The sequence below is a fragment of the Limulus polyphemus genome, unplaced genomic scaffold (assembly GCF_000517525.1).
Source record: "Limulus polyphemus unplaced genomic scaffold, Limulus_polyphemus-2.1.2 Scaffold2250, whole genome shotgun sequence".
NCBI lineage: Eukaryota > Metazoa > Arthropoda > Merostomata > Xiphosura > Limulidae > Limulus > Limulus polyphemus.
In genome coordinates this window covers 129,940-147,561 of record NW_013667860.1, presented here as the reverse complement: position 1 = coordinate 147,561, position 17,622 = coordinate 129,940, and the positions used below count along the sequence as shown (strand labels likewise).

The window sequence follows — 17,622 nt, the reverse complement described above, 5'->3', positions numbered from 1 at the left end:
AAAATATCCTTAATATCGTGTAAGATTTTTTTTTCATTTTATTTTGAAGATATATTTTCATAGAAGAAACTGGTTCAAGAAATACAAGTAACAAGAAACGTTTCGTAAATGTAAAATGATGTAGGAAGGGCAGTGCCGAAAAAATGCAAACAAGAATGTAGGGATGATACAGATATATATAGTTAAGAGTGGCAAAACGTAAGCGGGAGCTACAATTAGTGCTTATAGGTGTCGTGCTAGCTGAATTTCGGTTTCACGCAAGACGGTTTATTATGTTAGCTTGTAAAATGCTGAAAGAGAAGATATAAGAAACAACTGGAGTCAGAAAATAACAGTGTCGACAAATAAATATGACTGATTTATCGTCTGTAAGTGTTGAGTAATTGGTTCACATGCTGTGGTTCAAATATAAACTTTATAATACATAGTAATAACTGTTTGAAGACCTCAGTAAATTATTGACGTTGTATTTATAATTCGAACTTAGTTATAAAAACTAATAATTTTACATAATATAGCATAATGTTTTGGGACAACATAGGACTTGTTGGTCTATCTCGGCTGTTCCATCCTCTAAACTAAATTAAAATAATTAAAAAAAAAAGCTTAAAGTTAAAGCCAGCCCTTATCGTTCATATACGTATTAAGCTTTTTTTAAAACTCACCTATATTTACAGCCTCTGAAGGCAACCCATTTCAAAGGCCAACCACTCCGTTAGTGTTAGGAAAATGAAACTGTCTTAACTGAAGATGACTCCTACCTTGCCAAAATTTATATTTGTGTCCCCTAGACCTACTATTCTCTCTGTTAAGTATAGAAAAATATGATGCATCAACACTATCAATTCCCTTTACAATCTTAAACACCTCAATCAGATCCCCCCTAACTCTTCTTTTTTCAAGAGACAACGACTTGAGAGATTTCAGCATCTCCTCATATGACAACCCCTCCATTCCAGGCACCATTATAGTAACCCTTCTCTGAATCCTTTCCAACATTTCAATGTCTTTCCTAAGGTAAGGAGCCCACAGTATTCCAAATGTGGCCTAACCAGTGACCTGTACAATGCAATTATAACCTCTTTAGACTTGTATTCAATATTTCTGTAGATACAACTTAGAATCCTATTTGCCCTACCACTAGCAACAGCACACTGCTTGGATGGCTTTAGAGACTGATCAACTATTACACCAAAATCCTTTTCCTTCATAACACTGTTAAGGTTATTCCCATCCAAATTATACTTATAATTCAAATTATAACAAACATGCATTATCTTGCATTATTATAATTAAAACTCATGTGTCATTTATTTGCCCAACTCACTAAATGATCTAAATTCTTTTGTAAGTCAGCAGCATCCTCTTCACAGCTAGCAACACCCAAGACCTTAATATCAGCTGCAAATTTAAGTAATTTATTGACTATTCCTTCATCTGTGTTACTGATGTAAATCAAAAAGAGCAAAGGTCCTAAGACTGAGCCCTGAGGTATCCCATTTGTGACATTAATCCAGTTTGCTTTCTTTCATCCAGCCACTCTTCTACCAATTTGCTAGCTTATCCCCCTTGAAGTCTAGTAATTGTAAGATCATCTGAGGTTTGATTCCCAGTGGTTAGCTTGTGCTTCTTTGCACTTAACAAACAAGTATTTTGAGAATATTTATAAATTATATATAGATTAGGAGAAAATTTACTGTTTTAGGTATATATGTTTTACTGGATTTCTATTTTTCTAAATTAGAAGACAGATGAACAAAATGGTTGTATATAAAATTGTTTTCCATAAATATATAAAATTTGCATTTTTTTCTTCCATTTATTAGCAAATTTCTTAACAGTTTAAGTGACACACTGTGGTTAAAAAAGAACTGACTTTCTGCTGAAATCAGTGTCTGTAAGATAGAAAGTCAATATTCTTATGTTTATATGTAGGGATAATCACTTTTGATTGGCTTCCAAATTTCCAAACCCTCAACAAAACCTTTGTGAACATCTTTTATTCATTTGTTTAAGGAATTTTCAGTATCTTAGCTACTCCTTACTGCAAGTGCTTATAGTTCAATTGTAAATGTATTACTTTCAGTTCTTCATATCCTTGATATTTGATATTAACAAAGTATTCTCATAGTTTTATAAAAACGCTTAAAAGTACTCAAATCTTGTTGAAAAAATATTGTGATTTTTATTTCTCTGAGATAATGTAATGTGATATTATTATAGTTTCATGTTATTTCCCTAGTGTACAAGAATGATGTGCAAATGTCTCCCTAAGTCTGGTTCAGTCATGCTACTAGCTAAACTTTAATGTTGTGCTTTACTTGTTTGTTCATTCAGATATATGATTGTTGTATATTTTAGGTGTAATGCATAAATGTTTTCTGAATGTGTGTTTGTAACCTATTGTTTCAAGTATTACTTGTATTCTCTGTTCTTTGTATACATATCAGTATCAATGTATATCTTCTTGCTTAGCATTTCTCAATCTTTTAGTTACCATTTCACTCCCTCTCTAATCTGTCACAGACCACTAAAATGTGAGTAAGTTAAAAACAAACATTATAAATTACATAAGAATATTTTGTAAGATTTTGTGTGTATTCCAAGGACCGGTAATGTGGTTGTGACAAACAAGCATTGGTTCATAGACTGGTTGAGAAATACAACTCTATCTTAAATACTGAGTGTGTCACATTTACTTCCACATCACTTGCCATATAAACATAGCATAAATGTTAAGAAAAACACTAAAATAAACTATAATTGAAAACAAAACTCAAGACTAACTTATCAATATTTATCAAGCTTCCCCTAAACTCCAAGTTTACTGCATAAATCACATCTGAAGACAATACAATCCAAAGGCCAACCACCTTGTTTGAAAAATAAAACTACCTTAGTTGAAGACAAATCATACTCTGCCAAAATATATATTTGTGTCTTCTTGTCCTACTGCCAAACTATATATTTGTGTCTTCTTGTCCTACTGCCAAACTATATATTTGTGTCTTCTTGTCCTACTGCCAAACTATATATTTGTGTCTTCTTGTCCTACTGCCAAACTATATATTTGTGTCTTCTTGTCCTACTGCCAAACTATATATTTGTGTCTTCTTGTCCTACTGCCAAAATATATATTTGTGTCTTCTTGTCCTACTGCCAAACTATATATTTGTGTCTCCTTGTCCTACTGCCAAAATATATATTTGTGTCTCCTTGTCCTACTGCCAAAATATATATTTGTGTGTTCTTGTCCTATCATTTTCATTATTAAATATTTGTGTCTTGTCATTTTCATTATTAAATATTTGTGTCTTATCATTTTCATTATTAAATATGTCTTCTTGTCATTTTCATTATTAAATATTTGTGTCTTGTAATTTTCATTATTAAATATTTCTCTTCTTGTCATTTTCAATATTAAATATTTCTCTTCTTGTCATTTTCATTATTAAATATTTGTGTCTTGTAATTTTCATAATTAAATGTGTCTTCTTGTCATTTCATTATTAAATAATTGTGTCTTCTTTGTCATTTTCATTATTAAATATTTGTCTTGTCATTTTCATTGTTAAATATTTGTGTCTTATCATTTTCATTATTAAATATTTGTGTCTTATCATTTTCATTATTAAATATTTGTGTCTTGTCATTTTCATTATTAAATATTTGTGTCTTGTAATTTTCATAATTAAATATTTGTGTCTTGTCATTTTCATTATTAAATATATGTCTTGTCATTTTCAATTCTCTAAGTTTCCTGTCATAGTAGTCAATATAAACTTCATAAATTCATAATGCTTTTCTTGGATTTTACCCTCTATTCCCTGATTTTGTACTTGCAGCCACCATTTTTTTTCTATAATGAACATATTGTTAGGACAGCGGAAGTCGCGCGACACTGGGAGCATGTGCTGGAGTTCTAGAAAGATCGAGAAACCTGTTGAACGTCTTAGCGTTTGCTAGACATGTGCTCTTATAGTATATAAGCCAGCAAATAAAGTGATGGGATAGATAATTGCAGACAGACAGAGATGGACAATTGAGTAAAGCGCGGTAGTGATCGTAAGTAAAGTGCATGAATTGTTGTGAATTATAGCGTGTGTTTAAGTTAAAGTGACTGTGGAAATTAAGTGTATTGCAAAGTTGTATTGAGAAAGAATAAACTAGTTTTATTTAAGAAAAGACTTGTATTGCTGAAGTTTCTGCGAAAAAATTTCTATAGAAAATTAACAAACGACCATTGACGTAACAATATTGTTACGACAGCAGAAGTCACAGGATGCTGGGAGCATGTGTGACTTGAGTTTCTCAACTTATCGGGAAGCCCGAGTGTGTTCGAGAGACGCCTCTTTGTTAGTATATAAGCCTGGCGAGAAAAGCTAGCGGGATTGAATGTATAGTTAAGCAAACAGTAGTTATGTTTTTTTCAGGTGAATTACGATTCTGTTTCAAGCTAGTGTGTGTTTTGCACTCGTAGAGAGAGAAGTTATCGAGATTGTGAATTGCCGTGATTTATAGCTTGTATTATAAAAGTTGTTAAGTTGAAAGTGACGAGAAACGCACTGACTGTGGAATTACTGTGTACTAAAAGTTTGTATCGAGAAAGAATAAACTAGTTTACCCAAGAAAGGACTTGTATCGCTGAAGTTCCTCAGAAAGAATTTCTACTGGAAATTAACAAACAAGCAGATACGTAACAATATCTGTCTTGAATATTTTTCCACGTTTGATCAGTTCCCAATTAATTCAGCTGCCCAATGCACAACAGATAATTCTTTTCATATCCATTCAAAATTTTTTTTTGAAACTTATAAACAAAATTTCATTATTTCTGATCTCTCTATGTAGTAAAACATGAAACCTAATTAATCACTTGGACAGAGATGTTTCCCAATCTCCACTCTCTCAACTATTTCTTTATTAGAAAATTACAATAAATCTAAAATAGTATTGTTCCTAGTAGGTTCCCTAACTAATTGGTGATGAAAACCATCCAGAAAAATTTGTAAAAACCTGTCTCCTAAATGGTTGACTTTTAACATTTCCCAGTCTATATGCTTGAAATTAAAATCCACCATAATTATGACCGTATTAACAGCTGAATTCTTTACCTCACCCTAGTGTTTTTCATTAATTCCATCTAGTGGCCTATAACAAATTTCCAACTAAATGTCTTTTACCCCTGTATCAACCAACAGAAACCCAAACAGATTCAATCTCCTTGTTATTATCTTTGTTATTCGTAACTTCATTAGGGTGTAACTCACATTTTACATATAAAACCACTCCTCTGTTTAGTATTTTATCCCTATTAAACAATGTATAATCTTGTATTTAAAAGAAATTTCTCTTAACAGAATCCTCCACATTTAACCAGGTTTCAGTTATTCTCATTATATAAAAATATTCTGTTCTGACCAGTGCTATAAAGTCATCCATTTTATTTCTTATACTTTTAGCATTACAATAGTAACAATTTAGCCTACCATTATAACTGCTTCTGTACTTTATTCCTACACTACCATTTTCTCTAAATCATTTCTTCTGCATTTAGTTTATTCTGGCCCTCAGCCCGTAATCTATTTAAATTTCAACCTTCTGTTCCAAAAACCTCCCTTCTCCCATTAAACTGATAACACGAGCCCAACCAGCTAATATGCTCATCTTTGCATATTGACCTAAATCCAATATTCAGCCCTAGTGACTTACTTAACTCAACAATTAAGTCATAGCAGTATCCCTGACAGAATTAATTTATGTTTCTCTTGTTTAAATGCCTTTATCAACCTCCATGTATTTATCAGTTAGCTTCACCAACATTAATTTTATATTATGATAACATGTACATAACAAATCTCCAGTGGCAAAACAATCACTATAAATATCTGTAATCACTTTAGATTATTTGGCTTTAATTCTCATAACTAATTATTGTTGAACTGGATTTTGCCAAAAGTGCTAAAACTCATTGCCCAACTTGATAAGAACATTAAATCTGTATTCTTAACATAGTACTTAGTATTTCCCAAGTCATTATTTTTAATACTTATGTTGACTAATGTAGTATTATTACCTATGTTGACTATATTGTAGTATTATTTCCTATGTTGACTATATTGTAGTATTATTTCCTATGTTGACTATATTGTAGTATTATTACCTATGTTGACTATATTGTAGTATTATTACGTATGTTGGCTATTGTAGTATTATTACCTATGTTGACTATATTGTAGTATTATTACTTATGTTGACTATATTATAATATTATTACTTATGTTGACTATATTGTAGTATTATTATCTATGTTAACTCTATTGTAGTATTATTACCTATGTTGATTATATTGTAGTATTATTTCCTATGTTGACTATATTGTAGTATTATTTCCTATGTTGACTATATTGTAGTATTATTTCCGATGTTGAATATTGTAGTATTATTTCCTATGTTGACTATATTGTAGTATTATTTCCTATGTTGACTATATTGTAGTATTATTTCCTATGTTGACTATTGTAGTATTATTACCTATATTCACTATATTGTTATAATTATTATCTATTTTCACTCTATTGTTAGAATTACAGTGAAACAGTATTACAATATTAAAACAGAATTACAGTGAAACAGTATTACAATATTAAAACAGAATTACAGTGAAAATATTAAAATAACTTTTAATATTTTAAGTGTATCTTTACCAAATTTTCTAGACTTATAGTAAACATTAGAAGACTTTTGCAGACAAAAATCAGACTTTTTAATGAAGTATTTTTACTTAAATTTGTCAGTGAAAATAACGATTCTTTTTTTTAGTTAGTCTGAGTGCAAAGTGATTTTCATGTCCAAATTAAAAATACTTTTCGTCATCTAAAAAATCTCAAATATCCTTTTTGTAATCCTAGAACCTCCTAGATGCATTTCGAACTTTTTTTTTCACTAAATACTTCAATAACGCTTGAAGCCTATCTGAAAAGCCTGAACAAGAGGGAAGTTTGCCACTTAGGTGGGAAGGCCTTGGCAGCAGTCAGCTCGTCGTGTGTAGAGAAATGCTGAGAGAAGGGTCTGGGGCTAGCCTTTTCATCACGTCAGTCCACCACGGAAGATGATGATGATGATGAGATAGATTTGTATGCCTTCACAGAGGAAGATGTGCGTGAGGCAAAGAAGCTGTCTGAATGGAGCAAAGAAGAGCTACACCAGTGGCACTCTGTTGACAATGAATGCCCAACATATGAGCACTTGACGGATGCCGAGATCGTCCATAACGTAGCTATAGCACTAACAGAGGCAAATGTACCGATTCTCAAACCACAAGAAGAGGATAACGAAGAGCCTCCATCACCACCACCAAAAGTGTCTGAAGCTATTGAACACCTCGAGGCTAGTCTCCGTTGGCTGGAGACTCAGGAGGTGGACCACATAAAAATCCTCCAACTCAGAAGCATTCTAGATTTTGCTCGCAGCCAGAGACATGCTACGTTCAAGAAAGGAACACTTGATCAGTTTTTTAAGAAATAGACTGCAAATGATGATTACTAATATTCTTGAATGTTTTTATTTCTTGTTTTGTTTTGGTAATTTACTTGCAAGAAAGGGAATGTGTAAAAACACTAGTCAAAGAGGGGAACAATAGAGGTATTTTAGGATGTCAGGTCAACATTGGGTCAGCTTGAACAGTGATCTTCTGGAACCCCGATTTAGCGAGACTCTGCTTGTTTCGCGATGACATTTTATGGACCTCAATGATCACACTATAATGGGGCTACACTGTATTACCTATGTTGACTATATTGTCTTATTATTTCCTATGTTGACTATATTGTATTATTATTTCCTATATTCACTATATTGTTAGAATTATTACCTATATTCACTATATTGTAGCATTATTACCTATATTCACTATATTGTAGTATTATTATTACCTGTGTTGACTATATTGTGGAATTATTATCCATGTTGACTATATTGTAGTATTATTACCTATGTTGACTATACTGTAGTATTATTACCTATGTTGACTATACTGTAGTATTATTACCTATGTTGACTATATTGTTAGAATTATTACCTATATTCACTATATTGTAGTATTATTATCTGTGCTGACTACACTGTAGTATTATTTCCTATGTTGACTATATTGTAGTATTATTACCTATGTTAACTATATTGTTAGAATTATTACCTACATTCACTATATTGTTAGAATTATTACCTACATTCACTATATTGTGGTATTATAACCTGTGTTGACTATATTGTTAGAATTATTACCTATTTCCAAAACATACTTACTTACCTCCTGTCACACTTACAGCTATTACTCACCAGCCAAAGTTTCTTCCTTTGCCCATCTAAGCATTGGTTGGATTTTTTTGTTGCTCACTCCAGTCCTTTATACCTCACTTAATTGCTCATGGTGATATTTGTCTCATGATACTCTCTGCCTACGTCAATGCCCTCTCTATACTGGTACTGTATATAAGGACCTTATTCAGATAATCTGTGTTACCTAGTTGATTTTCGTAAAATAAAAAAAAAAAAAAAAGAATTTGATTGGCAAGCCGATTTAAAGTATGAATTCCCAGATTATTATTTCCGGCAAAGAGACAACTCAGGTCTCTCATATTCCAGACTTGTAACACTGGAATACGGGGCTAGATTCCCTATGGTGGACATAACAAATAGCCCAATATTGCTTTGCTCTCACAAAACAAACTTACCTGACCAAATGTTGTTCCAATCAACTCAGTCTGTAAATGAAATGAAAAAAACAAAAAGAAGGCCACCTTGGAATAAGCTGCTTGATTTGTCTTCTTCAGTTGGTTCATCTAGAGTAAGATGTTTCCCCAGTTGCTTTTGAGCCTGTACCTTACTGGATGGCTGAAAGGTCTGGGAGTGAATATTCAGGTTTCTAACCATCCATGGACATTGTGGTTCATGCAGGGAGGTTTACTTCTCAGATACTTGAAGGGACAGCTATGCCTTATCCGACACGGTTGTCGGAACTGCATGATTTAGCCTACTACCACCATATGGAAGCATATTATGACTCTCAAATACTACATCTGCCTTTGGAATGAGAGCACAAGAGATCATTTTAAGGTCTTTATGCGACCAAGGGATCATAAACTGGATTCACTGGATTTCCCAATTTCCTTAGTCAGGATCATTCATCGATCTCAAGGGGTTGTTAAGTCGGGATACTACTAAAATATGAGTTCCTCGTCCAGAGTTACATCACTTCATGAATATCTTGTTTCAGGGATGGGGTGCATATACCAACAGTCAGGAATTCCAGGGTCTATGCACAAATGATGAGGTTTCCCTACACTGTTTCAGTCCTTCTTGCTCTTCAAAAAGCAATGTCTCATAGTCTGGGCTTATTAAGGAGAAAATGATCAGGCTTCACTCTAACAATTCTGTGGTGGTGTCTTGTGTTTCTCATTGAGGAGGCACTTAGTCCAGGGCTCCTTGTTTTCGAATGTGGAACCTCCTTTCTTGGGATCACTCCTATCATATTATCCTACTAGTTTGCCATGTTCCACAGGTGATGACTGCAACAACAGGTCAGTTGTCTCAACCCAGACAGATTCTCACAACAGAATAGATGCTGCACTGCAAGGTTCTGTTAGATTGGCTCTCATTTTATAACTCTGATTGGTGGGTTGGCCTCTCATTGGAACACCCAACTACTGGCAATTTAGTCTTCAGTATCTCGCTTTCAGGCTTTTGGCAATGGATGCATTCCATCAGAATGGGACTGGATTACAACTCTAGGTATTCCCTCCAATTAATATGTTACCCAAGGTACTAACTATGATTTGTTCCAACCCATTGTTGGGTCCTGTTGGTAGCACCAGATTGGTAGCTACACCCTGGTTTCTGCTTCTGTGGTACCTTCGGGAGTGTCCAACTCTTCCACTTCTTCTTAGGTCATCTCTGAGGAGGCAGCCATGATCTGACATTGTACAACCAGCTATCCAGGAGGTCAGGCTTCAGGAATAGAAGTTATGCAATCTGTTGCATGGCATCAGGGTTTAATTTCTAAGGTTGCCATGTATCTGTCTCAGTCTTCGCTTAGTCCTCCAATGAACATTAATCAATGGAAATAACACGCATATCAGCAATGGTGTATTGAGAGACGTTTGAACCCAATTTGATCAGAAGTGCCAACCATAACTCGTTTTTTGACCTGGTTCTTTGATAAGAGTTTTTGCATCTTCCACAATTGCCCTTTATAAGGCGGCCTTATCGACTACCATTCGATACTCGCGACAAAATATTATTTGAGTCTCTAGTACTCTCCAGATTCCTCAGGTTGCTTTGGGTCCTTAGTCCCAAACGACCATTCCAGTTACCAAACTGGTATATTAAGTCTACATTACATGCCCTTTCTCACTTGCTTGTGACCTGATTTTCATATGCTATGTATCACCTTTATCTGAAAGTTTACTTTTGATACTGCTGACCTACATACATCGCTGGTTGGAGTGGTTTGTGCAGTATGTCCACATACTGCTTTCTCATTCTATCTACATCCTCAGACTGGTTCTTCTTACCCAAGACACTGTCAGACAGGGAAGGCTATAAATCCTTTTCACTGATTCATCTGATCACTATTTTTCATTTCTATGTCTGATCAGATTTCAATCATTGTCATGTTCAGTGAGGGTCTTGAAGGTTTTGTTGCCTGCACTAATGCCTTTAGAGATGCTAGACAACGAATCTTTTATTCTGGGCTCTCTATGAATGCGTGGAATATTATGTGAGTCAAGTCTAGTCATATTTGTCACATTTCTATGTTATTAGCAGCCCAGTTGAATTGCCTTGAAGAAGACATTGTGTGGACCTCCCCCAATATTTTTATCTCACATTATATGCATGATCTGGCAATATCGTCATCTGAGGGTTTTTGCCTACCAACTTTAGCTATCGTAACCACTTCTGCTAGATTATACAGAGGGGTGAGTATTTTCATTACTACCTTTCAGGGTCCTTTACAGGATCCCACTCTGGCGAGTGTTGCCCAGGCATGTGTGCTGTTATCAAACCAATTCTGCACTGGCAACCACTAATTCAATATACTTTATACAGGTTGCAACATTCTCTGTAGAAATGAGGTGTTCCATAAGACCACCTAGAGACTGACTGAGTAGTATTACTGTATTATGCTGGAATGCCACTGGACTACCATGAGTAAAGCATAAGGGGATCCTGCTCATCCCTGCAGATCATCAGATTGAATAAATTGAAGTCGGTTTGCTTTTAAAAAATTAGGGAACTTGGTTCACCTATTGTACTGTTCCTCAGGGCTCCCCAGTGCACATTACCACCCAGATTCTGCTAGTGGAGTTACCACACCTGGTTTCCAGTCACTAGGATGGTGGACAAAGGCTTTTCCTCCAGAGTGTTAGAGTGAATTTCCTCTACTTTTTGGAGAAGAGGGCAAAGTTGGGGCCCTTCTATCTGGGTCCCTGTATGTTTTTTCCCAGATGTCGATAGGAGAGGAACCAGCCTACTCATAATACCGTTTCAGATTTGACACTCAGCTATCTGGTTGGGTTGAGTGTGGCCTTTCTTTTTGATCCATATTGGCTCATTATATTGTTTATGGAAGAGGGTCCATTGTCTTTGTGTAATTCCAAATGCAGAGTGGTCCCATCCTGGGTTCTTGGTTGAGCACAGTTTATACCATGTCTTCCCCATAATTCCGGGAGCAAGTGGAATTTACCTTGCCCACATGGTTAGGGAGTGAGGATGAGTGTTCATAATTCCAGACCAGAAGAGTTCTGTTTCCTCAGGATGAGAGATTGAGTAAGGCATACATGATTCTGTTGTTCCGAGCCTGGCGTATTGCCTTTCAGACTTCTTCAGGTTGAGGAAAAGGTTTGTCCACTTCAGTGTTGCTAACCTTCTTATTGTAATTCCAGTGCCTTGGAACACATCACTCTATGGCTACATATAGATTGCAGTCCAATTGCCCTTGCCATCAATGTGGGATATAGGGAACATGGCCCCATAATTCCAACCCCAAGAAGTGGAACCTCGACTATCTGTTTGGGGCTTGACCAATAGTGATGAGAAATCATGTAAAATTCCACTCAAAGTACATGAATTAAGTTCTAGGTGAAAAGCATATCTGTTCTGGATGTAGTGCAGTTCCCCAACTAGAGTGATGATCATTTGTTGACATACCCATGAACTCTGCAGACACTTTCTGTATGGATAATGCCCTCACCAGCCCCCTCCACCTTATCAGTGTGGGATTATAGCTGTAAGTGGGAGTAGAGGTAAGTATGTTTTGGAAGTTAACATTTTCTTAAATTGAAAATGAATTTCTAATAATACTTGCCCTCATTCAAACTCTCCCACCCTTCCTCCCCACTAAGAGCCGGTGTTAAGGACTGGGATTGTGTCAGTCTCGAAAAAGTAATAACATTATCTGAATAAGGTGCTTATATACAGTACCAAGATAGAGGGTGCATTGATGTGTGTGGAGAGTATCACAAGGGCAATTAAGTGGGGTTTAAAAAACTGGAGCAAGTGAGACAAAATCAAACCAATGCTTAGATGGGAAAAGAAAGAAACTCTGGCAGTTGAGTAATAGCTGTAAGTGTGAGAGGAGGTAATTATAATTGGAAATATATTTTAGATTTAAGAAAATTTAACATTCGCTAAAGTATTTAAATTATTACCTATAGTCACTATATTGTTAGAATTATTACCTACATTAACTATATTGTTTGAATTATTACCTGTATTCTTAACACAGATGTATTCATTGCTGTTTGTCAGTGTTTCAATATATTTGTATATATTGTGAGTAAAAGTAATATATATGTTTTTAACATCAGTTATTATTTTTCAGTTTTTTTTTTACCATATTTTTTTGTCATATTAAAATTAATTGTTTTAGAGTGAAATTTTTTATGATTATTTTGGAATTATATATTAATCATTGTTTAGTATTTCATATATTACATCAAGAAAGTTATTTTAACTTTTTTTTTTCTGATAAACATAATTTTTATGAAACTTTCTGTGAAATATCAGTGAAAAAATTCTTAATTGGAGAATTCTGTTACAAGTTCTGGTTTTCTTCTGTCTTCATTAGACTCCAGGTTTTTCTGAATGGGATGAATTTACCAAAAGTATTCAGTCCCATAGTGTAGAAGAAGTACTAGGCATTGAAAGCCATGGTGACAGTCAAGGTTTGTATAGGCTATTAGTATACAAGTACTAATTGGTGCTACTAAAGCGTACAGTCTTCAAAGATGTTTACACTATAGCGTGCGGTCTACACAGATACTATCTTCATCACTGTTTTAACTTTAGTTTATTTACAACTGGCACCAGTTATTATAAATAATGATTTTAAATTAATAAAGTACAAAATACCATTACCTAATGTTTTGGGGCAAGTATAATCAGAATGAAATAAATTCCAACAATCACAACTAGTACAATTATAACCTAAATTTAAGGTATTTTTCTTGCTAAATAATTTATATCTATTCACATTTTTGTTCAGCAAATAATAATAATTTAATAAGTTGTATGTTCGAAAAGTTATGTTTTAGTGAATTATTAAAACTGATGATGATAGTATCTGTGTAGACTGCACCACGCTATAGTAGCATCAACTTATGTTTAAACTGTATAGTAAGTAAGTATCTATGCTAAATAAAACGCTTCATTAAACAAATTTTAAATATATGACTCAGACTGAGAAAAGTTTTAGTCCACTTCAAATTTGAATGCTCCATGTTCATGTTCTTTTCTTTCTTCTGTTAAGAAAATTATCAAACAGATATTTCTACAAGTTGAAGAAAACGTGTCTTTAAAATAGAGTCCAGGTTAAAAAGGGCTCTTCAGCTTTAAAGAAACAACATTCATCGAATATCTCGGTGATGTGGGTTCATCTTGGGATATATTTGGATAGATATAAATAATTTATCAATAAATTATGTTTTAGTGAATCATTAAAATGGTGATGATGATGATAGTATCTGTGTAGACTGCACGCTTTAGTGTAAATATTTTTGTAGATCCCATGCTATAGTATCACCTACTAATTACTATTATTACCATTATTGTCCATAGTAGTTGATATATCAAATGTCATTACTTTTTAATTTGGTATATTATTTATCATTATAGTTTTGTTATAAAGATTGTTTTGTATTGCTAGTTTCATATACATATGTGGGACTAACCTAAATCTCCTAAGCTGGTTGAACCTCATGACATATTATTGGGATTATGGCCAAAAATATTGTTAACAGGGAAGGTACCCAAATGATGAAAGAATGCAGTCTAATCATTATAAGAAAAACATGAGGAAAGTATGTTTTATTCGCAATGCTGATTGCCAGCTTGATATATGCATGTTTCAAGAAATATAATTTTATATTATTTTCCAAAATAAGTTTATCTTGTTATTAACCCTATTGACACGGGTGAAAGGCCATGTCATCGCATTTGTTGGCTTGCATTCAAAATTTTATTGAACTACTATTTTATGAATTTATGTGAATAGGTTTGATATTAAATTGTAAATTATAATTCAAATTTTAGTATTATACATTAATTAATTTCTTAATTTAAAAGTGAATATTAATAAAACACACATAAATATCAATTTTTGTGGTTCAAATTAGATGTTTGTGATATTCAGATACAAAGTCTGTAGTTTCTTATGAATTAGGAACTCATATTACTGATATTGACAAGCTAGAATATAAAATAAGAACCTCCTATGATTTCTATTTGCTGAGATATCTCTACATTTACTGACTCAAACACAGTGGCCCTGCCCACCTCTTTCCATTTTTGGAAATGCTCACGTACACCTACTTCTGTCAATGATGTGTGAATAACCAATCAAAAGCTCATAATGTCCCCCTAATAGCTTTCTCAGCCTCTTTGAAGTATTTACTTTTGAGGACTTTCTTTTTATGCTAGATTCTAAGTGGTAAGATAATACTTTAATGAGCTCGAAATTTCATATTTTTTTAGACCCAAATACAGCTCAGTTATGAAGTTTGATAAATTATAGAGGATTTATGATTTTTGGTTATTTCAAAATGTATATATAAACCTAAAAAAAAAATTTCATTTCACATCCACCACGTGTGAAATTTGATAAGGCTTAGCAACCTACAGCAAGCAGCAAACGAGTACAAAGTTTGTAATTAGAAGAAATTGTTTGCTGTACTTCTTTATTTACTCTTCTATGTTTCAAGAAAAATAAGTTTAAGAACTTATTTGTAAATAGTAATAATGTATATATATATGTATTTAACTGAAATATGATTGTACTTTACAAAACACTAGTCCACTAAAACACAGCCAAGACAGGTCACTTTGTAAAGGCCAGTTTTATATTCTTGGATACTGTAGCATGAGTGCACGTACACTGTGTCATTGCAACTTCTGTAATGTTAGCCAGGTACAGCTGAAAAGTCAGTATAATAAAAATAATATATATATATATATAAATATATTATGTTATGCAATTTAAGCTATTTAGACTAAACATTTGTATTTTCATTTTATAATTTGTAGTCATTCTAGAACTAAAAAAGTATAATTTATATTTATTTCCTAATTTTTTATAGTGGTTACAAGGTTGGTCAAATCGACCAAACCGATACAGAGATTTGATAGTGAAAATAACATAAAATATAAAGTTTTTCTTAACAGATGTTTGATAATTATCTGGAGCTTGTAAAGGTTTTGTTTGTGAAATTTGAACATTTTCTGATACATAAAAATATTTTTAATCTAAAAATCAAAATTACTTTGCATGTTTGATAGTCAACATTCCAAAAGAAAAAAGGTATGAGAAAAACATTACTTAAAAATCTTAAAACTTAATTTTGTGTCTGAGTGCCTTCTGATAATCTGCAAAACTTCATGATGATATGCATATTAATATAAAAGTTATAGCATGAAAACTAAAGCAAGCACAAAATGGTTATGAGGTCTATCCCTGGGACCAAGCCCGTGCTGATAGAGTTAATCACTCTTGCTGTGGATTAAATGAAACTATTGATGAGTATTTTTTCCACAAGTCTACTTGACAAGGAAGTAATTTTATATAAAATGAAGTTTTTCTAACTATATGTGATTAATTACATACTTTTCAGACAATACAGGTACAGAAAAGAGCCCTACATTTAGTGTAACAGTGGGAGATACAACATTAGACTTCATCTACAGCAACAAAATATGTGGATTAGAACCAGAAGAAGGTACTTCATTGTTCTCAACCAGACCACTGGTAGCCTGGCCTGTTGTGCCATTAGAAGACATCCTACAACCTATGTGAGAATCAATTAACTTATAAAATAAGTATTTTGAAAAAAAACAAAAAAAACAACTAATAATAATACTTTTGTAGAGTTGGAATATATTAGATTTTCTTGTGACACAACTCACGCGTTTTTGTGCACTTAGCACAAATATCACACTTAGTGCTACTTAACATAAAGTTTTGTTTAGACTAGAAGAAGTCACTTTTAAGTTAAATCTTCAGAAAGTTACACCAATTATTATTCTGTTTTGTTTTATAAAATGTGCATTTTTGTTATTGATGACTGATTTTTATATCTTTTAATTCTATTCAAATGTTCATTAAAATTTAATCTTAAAGTCTAATAAAACATATAGCAAATGTCTGAAACCCAATTATTGTTTTAGGCTTTTAGTTATTTATGTACTTTGGTCAGTTTTGAAAGAATTCAGTGTTATGTCATTGCTTTATTAATCAGTTGTGAAAAAAAAAAGAGTTCAGTGTTATATGTCACATTTCTGTAATCAGTTCTGACCAAATTCAGTGTTAAATTTCACATATTTATTTGAATTTGCTACAGAATGCTCCACTAAAATAAGTTGTAAAAGTAATACATATAAATCATCTTGTTATGTAATATTTTCATAGCTTATTGTTATACATTCATGTTTTGTGGTATTAAACATTAATGAATCTTTCCTTAACTTCTATGAATTACTTTACTTAAATGAAATGTTTGAGAAGGGCACTTTAAACCTTATTGAAGTCATGATATCATATGAGGAACATTTGGTTAGTGAAACAAACATCTTAAGGGTAAAATTGGTTGTTTTTTTTGCCATAGGTTTTTGGATCCTAATTGTTCTGCAGAAAGTAAGCCATCTGATGATAACACTGAAGAAAGAAAGCCAAAACCAGTGGTGTAAAAATAGGAGAAAATGTACACATTTCTCATAAATCTGCAGAAAAAAAGTTTTTGCAATAATTCAAAACTATTTTGTAAAAAGTTGTAATTGCAATATGTAACAAGAATATGAGGAATATGTAAACAAATATTTCTGGTAAACTGAAGAAAAATATATTTGCAATAATTTCCAAAAATGTGGGAAAAAATTGGTTACTTCCTGATGAATATAATTCTGTTAAGAAAATATTAAAGTACAGACTAAATTATTTAATATGGTTCTTTTATGTGTTAAATACTTTAGCAGTAGCATCAGTTTCTTAAGAAGTCTATAATGCTGGTCTAAAACATTCTAAAAGAAAGACAATATATCAAATTAGTTTGTGAATAATCTTCGATAGGTTTT

At 32.9% G+C, this 17,622-nt stretch overlaps 1 protein-coding gene across 1 annotated transcript; it reads left to right on the top strand.

Moving 5' to 3' along the window:
- The first annotated feature begins 187 nt into the window (after positions 1 to 187).
- LOC106466410 lies at positions 188 to 17,616 on the top strand. Its single transcript, XM_013926698.2, has 4 exons — positions 188 to 368; positions 13,130 to 13,226; positions 16,167 to 16,344; positions 17,157 to 17,616. The coding sequence occupies exons 1-4, from the start codon at positions 351 to 353 to the stop codon at positions 17,236 to 17,238; spliced, it is 375 nt and encodes a 124-aa protein (XP_013782152.1). The 5' UTR covers positions 188 to 350; the 3' UTR covers positions 17,239 to 17,616.
- Positions 17,617 to 17,622: the final 6 nt, after the last annotated feature.

What these genes read in the sequence shown, in the direction of transcription:
- LOC106466410 (XM_013926698.2), top strand. An exon ending in AAGCCATGGTGACAGTCAAG is followed by an intron (nt 13,227 to 16,166) that starts GTTTGTATAGGC and finishes CATACTTTTCAG; the next exon opens with ACAATACAGGTACAGAAAAG. An exon ending in GAAGACATCCTACAACCTAT is followed by an intron (nt 16,345 to 17,156) that starts GTGAGAATCAAT and finishes TTTTTGCCATAG; the next exon opens with GTTTTTGGATCCTAATTGTT.